Genomic DNA, 8,683 nt, shown 5'->3' with positions numbered 1-8,683 from the left:
GATTGGCATTTATATGCAATTAATTTTTTTAAAAAAGGGCACCTCTACACTGAAATCTTATTTCACTTTTATACCAGTTTAACTACCATGGCTCCCCCCTCCCCCAAGGAATCCTGGGAGTTGTAGTTTGGCGAGGGAGCTGAGAATTCTGTTAGATTTCCCTGGCCACAATTCCCAGGGTTTCTTGGGCAGGCGGGGGAAGGCCCAGAAAGGTGTCTGTGATACAGATATACCCCTCGAGCATGGCAAAAAAGAAGGCCATCTTGCTGGTGGTGACTTCACAGAGCTGTTAGCCAAGAGGACTGGGGTGGGGGAAAGACTTTTTGGACTGCCCGCATCCCAAGAATACAGGAGATGATCATAGCGATGGCCAATATACAGCAGATTACAGAGCCCGTCAGTGGAATTAGCAACCCCCCCCCAAAAAAAACCCCAACTGACACCCAATCATTCCTATAACACAAAAGTGCACCTGTGACTATTTCTTAATAACCTGTAGAGCACTGAATCGTGTTGGGCTGACCCAGTGCAATCCATCTGACGCTGCTGGTTAGATAGCATATTCTCTTCAGGAAGATCACCGGTCGAAGTACATGCACAGTAATAAGGGGGGGGGGGGAACCCACAAAACGAACTGTTAAACCCCTCGGACCTTTCCTTAGATCTCCGTGGACTCTATCCTCTCCAATCGGGAGGGAGTCCATGTTTTCTTATCCTCGGTGTGCGGCGGGCTGGCGGCCTTGGCGCTCCTCTCGTTCACCTTGTGCTCCAGGATTTGGTTCTTCTGGTACATCTCCACATAGTTCAGCTGCAGCTGCTTCTGGTACTTGATCACCTTCTCCTTCTCCTCCTGCCACGTGCGGCGCTCCTCCTCAAAGTCCTCGGTCTGCCGCTCCCGCTGCTGGCGCTCGGCCTTCAGTTCGGCCTGGAGCCGCTCCACCTCCTTCCTCAGGGCCTGGAGGCTCTCCTCGCTCTGGCGCTTCATCTTGGCCTCATCGCTCTCGCAGGCCAGGGGGTCCCGTGGGAGCTTCTCCGAGAGATCGCTGTCGAGGGGGCCCTGCTGGCCCCCTAGGCCGGCCAAGGTCTGTTTCAGGTTGGCCACCTCCAGTTCGCACTGGGCGAGTTTCTCCCTCAGCATCTGGACCTCGCCCATCTTCCTCTGCAGTTCGCTCTCGCACATCTCCAGGCTGACGCTCTTGTTGCTGTAGGAGTCCTTCAGGTTCAGGATCTGCTCCTCCTTATCTCTGAGGAAGCTCTTCCCTTCCTTCAGCTGGGTCCGCAGCCCAACGATCTCGTTCAGCTTCTGGGAGACGTCTGCTTGCGAGTCCTTCAGCTGCTGTTTCAGCAGAGAGATCTCACCGGCCTTCTGGCACACCTGGAAGGCAAATGACACTGTGAAAGAAACAGGTTTCGATGTCATCTCCTCTAGGTCAGGTTTTTTTTTATGCCCCTCTAAAGAATACAAATTACATCAGTGCTTGGCTCTAATGGTGGACTGGTGGACTCTAATCTGAAGAACTGGGTTCGATTCCCCACTCCTCCACAGGAGCGTTAGACACTAATCTGGTGAACTGGGTTGGTTTTCCCACTCCTACACATGAAGCCAGCTGGGTGACCTTGGGTTAGTCACAGCTCTCTTAGAGCTCTCTCAGCCTCACCTCCCTCACAGGGTGTCTGTTGTGGGGAGGGGAAGGGAAGGTGATTGTAAACCGGTTTGATTCTTCCTTAAGTGGTAGAGAAAGTTGGCATATAAAAACCAACTCTTCTTCTTACATGCCAGGGGTAATGCCAATTGGCATTTTGGGGTCAGGAAGCAATTTCCTCCAGGCTAAATTGGACTGGGGTTTTTTTGGCCATCTTCTTGGCATATAGTAGATCTCATTGGGTGTGTGTGTGTGGGGGGGAGGTAGTTGTGAATTTCCTGCATTGTACAGGGGGCATTGTGAAGGACGTCCGCTTGGGAGTCCTTCAAGCTGCTGTTTTAGCAAAGAGCTCTTGCCTGCCTTCTGGCACACCTGGAAGGCAAACGACACTGTGAAAGAAACAGGTTTCAATGTCATCTCCTCTAGGTCAGTTTCCCCCCCAAAGAATACAAATTACATGTGAATTTAGGAGTTGGGGGATTGTGGGAGTTGGGGGGAGTGTCATTTTGCTCACAGTAAGCACTACAGCCAATTACAAAGTGCGTTTTAAGGGGCGGGGACACGAATGCTTCCTGGTTTTTCGTCTTCACCTGGAGTTCTTTCTGAGCAGACATTCACATAAGAAGGGTTTTAAAAGGATGCTTAGGTCCTGTACCCCCCGCTTTTAAAGAGCACTGGTTTTTGAAATTGTTTTGTAAAACAGCACCTGGGGGAGTGGTGGTCATTTTTTCTCACAGTAAGCACTACAACCAATTACAAAGCAGCGTTTTCAAGGGGCAGGGAGACGCTTCTGGGTTTCAGCTCAATGACTACTTTTGCATAGCAAATTTTGGAGTTCAAAACGGAAAAGTGTGGGTCAAGCATGCAATAAACCTCAGGTAAAACTCCAATGCACAAACGACTCAAGAGAGGGAAGGGTTGCGACAGTGTTTGGCTCTCAGTGCCCTTTCTTACACGTCCAGGGAAATGCCGATCGCCACTTTGCAGTCAGGAAGCAATTTTCCTCCAGGCCAGGCTGGCCAGGTTTTTTTTTGCCATCTTCTGGGCATGGAGTAGGGGTCACTGGGTGTGTGTGTGGGGAGGTAGTTATGAATTTCCTGCATAGTGCAGGGGGTTGGACTAGATGACCCCGGTGGTCCCTTCCAACTCTATGATTCTATCACAGGGCTCCTGGCCCTGCCTGCTACACTCAGTTCTGTGAACTTCAGCAGTCACTGCCTACACTTACATGTCACAATAAACTGTGGCTTATTTAGCTAAGCTTCGGTCAGCAACATGTAGCATAGTGTACCAGACATAGGCAATAGCACAACAGGTCGCAGTTTGTTCATAGCTTTTTCCCCACCTCCAGGCAGAAACCCTGGACGCTATCCAAAGCTAACTTGTGTTGCCAGGTTACTATGTGTGTGTGTGTGTGCGATAAGTGTTGTCAAGTCACTTCCGACCTACGGCGACCCTATGAATTAATGTCTTCCAAAACGTACTAGCAAGGCCTTCATACCTTTTCTGCCCCCCCCCCCCCAAGCTCTTGGTTGTTTGCAATAAGAAGAAGAATTGGTTTTTATGCCCTGCTTTTCTCTACCTTCAAGGAGTTCCAAAGGGGCTTACAATCACCTTCCCTTCCCCTCCACACAACAGACACCTTGTGAGGTAGGTGGGGCTGAGAGAGCTCAAAGAGAGCTGTGACTAGCCCAAGGTCACCCAGCTGGCTTCATGCGGAGGAGGGGGGAAATCGAACCCGGTTCTCCAGATTAGAGTCCACTCTTCTTCAGCACTACCTCATGCTGGCTGTGTGTGTCTTTGTCGGGATGGGGCAAGTCTCCACCTCAAGCCTGCTTCTGGCAAAAGATGGCCAGACTCCCTCCATTTTGTCTAGTTGTTTCACTGAACTTTTCAAATCTGAAGTAAAACAGATCTCTTACAGTCCCTCCCCTCCTCTCTTGCATTTGGATGATGAAGAAGAGTTGGTTTTTATATGCCTACTTTCTCTACCACTGAAGGAAGAATCAAACCGGCTTACAATCACCTTCCCCTCCCCACAACAGACACCCTGTGGGGTAGGTGGAGCTGAGAGAGTTCGAAGAGAGCTGTGACTAGCCCAAGGTCACCCAGCTGGCTTCATGCGGAGGAGGGGGGAATCGAACCCGGTTCTCCAGATTAGCCTCCGCCACTCATGTGGGGAATCAAACCCGGTTCTCCAGATCAGAGGCCACCGCTCTTAACCACTACACCATGCTGGCTTTTAAAAATGCCTTTTAAATATCTCTGGAACACATTTTTACTTGGCGAGTCATCACTGAGAGCAGGGAAGTGGCTAGAAGGCAGAGGGAAGGAATGAGGGAGAAATCCCAGAAAGCACCTTTGGTCTTTTATGCATGGCTGTTTCCCTCGCCGTCACCCCTCTGATGACTTCGGGTCTTTGTGTCGATTATGCATGCCATTTCCGACCATCAGAGGTTGCCTCGCTCTTCCCTTGGCATTTCCCCGCATTTTGCTCGTGTTTTCAGAGCTCTGTTTTAGCTTCCCACCTCTATTACCTTGAAAACTACAGGGTCACCATAAGTCACCTGTGACTTGACAGCACTTTCCACCACAGGTGGGCCCTGACCTAGATGGCCCTGGCTAGCCCTATCTCATCAGATCTTGGAAGCTAAGCAGGGTCGGCAATGGTTCATACTTGGAAGGGAGAGCGCCAAAGAAGTCCGGAATCGCTACATGGAGGCAGGCAAAGGAAAACTACTTCTATTCATCTCTTACCTTGAAAACTCTACAGGGTCACCGTAAGTCACCTATGACTTAACTGCACTTTCCACCACTAAGATCGATGGGCCCTGACCTGGATGGCCCAAGCTAACCAAATCTCATCAGATCTCAGAAGCTGAGAAGGGTTTACTGCCCTAGTTAGTGCTAGAAAGGCCAGGGTCACTACATGGAGGCAGGCAATGGAAATCCACCCTCTGTTCATCTCTCGCCTTGAAAACTCTACTGAGTCGCCATAAGTCACCTGCTACTTGACAGCACTTTCCACCACATGCGCTAATCAGTAAATGTGGTAAAATCCATGTGCACTATGAGCCTTGCATGGTAAAGTGTCCTTGCATGGTTTAGTGCAAAAGCACAAACTCAAGAATTCAGGACCTTCTGAACCACACCCTCTTCTCATTCTAAGGTTCCACAGTCCATTGCTATCACAAAGATCAGAGCTATCTCTTCAAAAACAACAACTGTGCGCATCCCGCGTGGGACCAGACTGCGTTTTGCTCTTACCTCCCACTTGGTTTCCTCGATCTTGGGAAGGAACTCCGCCTGCTCTTTTTTGAAAGCCACAAACTTCTTCTCGAGCTCTTCCCGCTGCTGAAGGAGCTGCCCCACATCATCTTGGAGCTTCTTCTTCTCTTGCTGGAGCTTAAAGATCTGGAGCTGCAACGCCTGTTGAGCTCTCTGGGCCTTCTTGGAGACCTGCTGCAGCTTATTGGCGTAGTTTTGCCTGAGGTCCTCCATCTCCCGCTCCCAGATTTTCTGTTTCTCCTCGAAGACCTGGTAGATGGCAGCCTCGCTCTTGTCCAGGTTCCTCCTCATCTGGAGGACTTCTTGCTCCTTCTCCCAGAGCCGGTCTTCCAGGTCTTGGATGATGTCATCGGTGGAAGGGGAATGGAAAGGCATCGTCTCGTTGAGATGGTTGAGCCTGCTGAAGGAGGAAGTGCTCTTGCTGGAAGACCGGCCGCTGTCTGAGGTAGATATCCCGTTGTATCCCACAATGTTCTTCTCTGCGTACGTCGTGCCGATGCGGTTGATGTGGCTGGTCGAAGCGCTCATTGGGCCAATGTGCTGGCTGTAGCCTGTCCCGTAGGTGGGCAAGCTCGTCAAAGAGTTGCGGCCAGAATCGGAGAGGCCGCCCGCTTGGTTGGTAGTCCTGTTAAGGCCGGGCTTCTCCAGGCCGCTTTTGACAGTGGAAGGGCTATTGCTGTGGGTGTGGTTCAAAGTCTTTCGGTTCTCCGTGATCCCGTTGCTCTGCGGAGGGCACAGGTTCTGCATGGAATGGAAGTTTTTAGGAACTACCGGTTTAAAGGCTGAAGGTCTAACTAAGGGCTCGTTGCTCTGCAGGGAGGAGAAATAAAAACAAGGCAGCAAATTAAAGCACGTACATGCGTTCCTTCCTCTGTGCCCAAGCCGGGCACACAAAGGGTCACAGCTCAGTGGCACAGCGTCTGCTATGACAGCAGATGAAGTCTTGGTTTCTGTCCCAGGACTGCCACTTTTAAAGGATCTCAGTTGGCATGGATGGAATAATACCAGAACATGGGGTAATCTGCTGAAGCTGGAGGGGGAGAGATTCAAAACAGATTAAAGGAAGTATTTCTTCACAAAATGCATAGTTAAATTGTAGAACCCCCTGCCCCAGGATGTGGGGATGGCTGCCAATTTGGAAGGCTTTAAGAGGGGAGTGGACATGCTCATGGGCTATCCGTGGCTACTAGTCACAATGGATACTAGTCATGATGCATACCTATTCTCTCCAGGATCGGAGGAGCATGTCTAATATATTAGGTGCTGTGGAACACAGGCAGGATGTGCTGCTGCAGTCATCTTGCTTAGAGGCACCTAGTTGGCCACTGTGTGAACAGATTGCTGGACATGATGAGCCTTGGTCTGATCCAACAGGGCTTTTCTTATGTTCTTATGACATGTTCATGAGGATAGGATTATCCATGGCTACTAGTAAAAATAAATACTAGTCATGATGCATACCTATTATCTCCAGGATCAGAGCATGCCTATTATATTAGGTGCTTTGGAACACAGGCAGGATAATGCTGCTGCAGTCGTCTTGCTTGTGGGCTTCCTAGAGGCACCTGGATGGCCCCTGTGTCAACAGACTACTGGACTTGATAGACATCAGTCTGATCCAGCAGGGCCTTTCTTATATATTTGCTGCAGAGTCAATGCCAGTCAGAGGAGACTGGGCTAGGTAGACCCAGCAGTCTCACTCGATAGAAGGAACCTAATTTCAAATTAGAAATCCCTCTAGGCAGAATACCTGTAAGTTGTTCTACACTGGGCTGTATTGGTCTCTCATACAGAGTGTGCATGCTAGTATCAATCTGGTAAAGCAGTTTGTTTTACCTGGTTACTAGCATGCACGCTCTGTATGAGGGATTTCTAATTTGAAATTTATCATACATCCTATACACATGCCTGGGCTTGTATAAAGTTATCTATATATGGTGATACATATATGGTAATATACATACGGTATATTACTTGTGTGTGCATTATATGGGTTTTTATTCAACCACTGATGAAGGCCTTTTGGCCGAAACACATATGGCGGCTCAGTGTAGAGCATCCGCTTGGCAAAAAGAAGGTCCCAGGTTCAATCCCCGGCATCTCCATTTAAAGGGACCAGGCAAGTAGGTGACGTGAAAGACTTCTGCCTGAGACCCTGGAGAGCTGCTGCCGGTCGTAGTAGACAATACTGACTTGGACGGACCAAGGGTCTGATTCAGTAGAAGGCAGCTTCATGTGTTCATGTGTTTAAGTCTATCAACCTTATGAGTTGCCATTGTGCCTCGTTTTATCATTTTTAATGGTTTTAACCCTGAAATAAGCGTTTTAAAAAATATATTTTTCTATTATATCATTTTACCTTCTCCACCCAACCTTGGATACCCAGCTCTCACTGTGTCGTGACAGAGAGCATCTCACCTGGTCCAGTTTACCAGAGACTGGCAATATCTTTGGTGGGTTACTGGATTCTCGGTACTGGGGAAGAGGCGGCATATTCTTCTCGTTGTTGGCTGCAACGTTCCCGCAAAGGTCTGCCTTTACCTTCTCGCTCTTGCGCAGGTCCCCGTTGATGTAGATGGAGTTGGAGATCTTCTCGGTCCGGTAGGTCTTCTCCTCGCCGGAGTAGCGGTTGGAGATCTCCCGGGTGGAGTAGCTGTTCCGAGAGCCGTCGATCGGCCGGCCGTTGTTCTGCGTCCGGGTGCCCACGCTCTTCATGGCGAACTCCTGCTCGTTGGAGACGCCGCTGCCGACACTTCCCATAGTGCCTTGGGAGGCGGGCTCGGGGACTCTGGAGTCGAATGAGTGGAATGATTCCTGGCTGTGGTAGCTGGGGTCGCTAAGGACGGAGAGGGTCTCTAGTTTGGCCATGGCGAGGGGTAGGAGTTGAGGCACAAGTCACTGGCACTGGAAGAGGAGGAGAGGCACAAAGGGTTAGAAAGGGGAGGGAAGAAAAAGGGACACGCTTCAGTTTCCCAACTGTGCTGCAGGGCATGACAGAGAGCACAAGAAAAGAAGAAGAATTGGTTTTTATATGCTGACTTCCTCTACCACTTAAGGGAGACTCAAACCAGCTTACAATCCCCTTCCCCTCCCCACAACAGACACCCTGGGAGGTAGGTGGGGCTGAGAAAGCTGTGACTAGCCCAAGGTCACCCAGCTGGCTTCGTGTGGAGGAGTGGGGAAATCAACCTGGTTCACCAGATTAGCATCTGCTGCTCATGTGGAGGAGTGGGGAATCAAACCCTGTTCTCCAGATCAGAGTCCACCACTCCAAACCACAGCTCTTAACCACTACACCACGCTGGCTCTCTGCAGTATGTGGGTCAAGGAGGAAAGAATGGCAGGAATACGACTTGCCAGGCCAAGAGAAAGGGAAAGGCTTGCTTTGACACAGCATCTTTAGAGCAGGGGTGTCAAACATAAGGCGTGGGGGTGGATTCGGCCCCTTGAGAGCTCTTAGCCGGCCCGCGAGCCAGATGAGGAAGCCACCTTTCACACTCTCGATCTGGGCTGGCGAGGCATGGCCCGGCCCAACCAAGTGACATTTATGTCACATCCAGCCCTTGTAGCAATTGAGTTCAACACCCCTGCTTCAGAGTTAAGAATAGGGATTCTTTTTAAGAAAGACAAAAGCAAATTCCTAGTCTCTTTATTATTTTCTTCATCTATATCCCGCCTTAAAAAAAACACAACCCACTGTCCTGCGTGCCACTACGTCGTGTCCAAGGAAAACGCTGAAGAGACACGGGTTA

The 8,683-nt window shown here is 50.0% G+C and overlaps 1 protein-coding gene across 2 annotated transcripts; it reads right to left on the bottom strand.

Annotated features, from left to right (window-relative positions):
• Positions 1-655: 655 nt before the first annotated feature.
• Positions 656-7,820, bottom strand: LZTS3 (leucine zipper tumor suppressor family member 3). Of its 2 annotated transcripts, none has more exons than XM_056855472.1 (3): positions 7,350-7,820; positions 4,911-5,741; positions 656-1,375 (listed from the first exon to the last, which is right to left on the bottom strand). In XM_056855472.1, exons 1-3 carry the CDS (start codon positions 7,797-7,799, stop codon positions 659-661), a joined length of 1,998 nt encoding a protein of 665 aa, XP_056711450.1. In that variant the 5' UTR covers positions 7,800-7,820; the 3' UTR covers positions 656-658. The 2 variants fall into 2 exon arrangements, with proteins under 2 accessions (XP_056711450.1, XP_056711449.1); XM_056855471.1 differs by having other exon boundaries at positions 7,473-7,800.
• Positions 7,821-8,683: the final 863 nt, after the last annotated feature.

The sequence above is a fragment of the Euleptes europaea genome, chromosome 9, assembly GCF_029931775.1.
Source record: "Euleptes europaea isolate rEulEur1 chromosome 9, rEulEur1.hap1, whole genome shotgun sequence".
In the NCBI taxonomy this organism is placed as follows: Eukaryota; Metazoa; Chordata; class Lepidosauria; order Squamata; family Sphaerodactylidae; genus Euleptes; species Euleptes europaea.
The sequence above is the reverse complement of the archived record's forward strand: the minus strand, read 5'-3'. Positions and strand labels throughout refer to the sequence as shown.

Bases quoted from the DNA above. Each gene is read 5' to 3' on its own strand.
- LZTS3 (XM_056855472.1), bottom strand. From the start codon at position 7,799: ATGGCCAAACTAGAGACCCTCTCCGTCCTTAGCGACCCCAGCTACCAC. The intron at 5,742-7,349 runs GTGAGATGCTCT...TCCTCCCTGCAG, and splicing joins TCTCTGGTAAACTGGACCAG to AGCAACGAGCCCTTAGTTAG. The intron at 1,376-4,910 runs GTAAGAGCAAAA...TTTGCCTTCCAG, and splicing joins TCGAGGAAACCAAGTGGGAG to GTGTGCCAGAAGGCCGGTGA.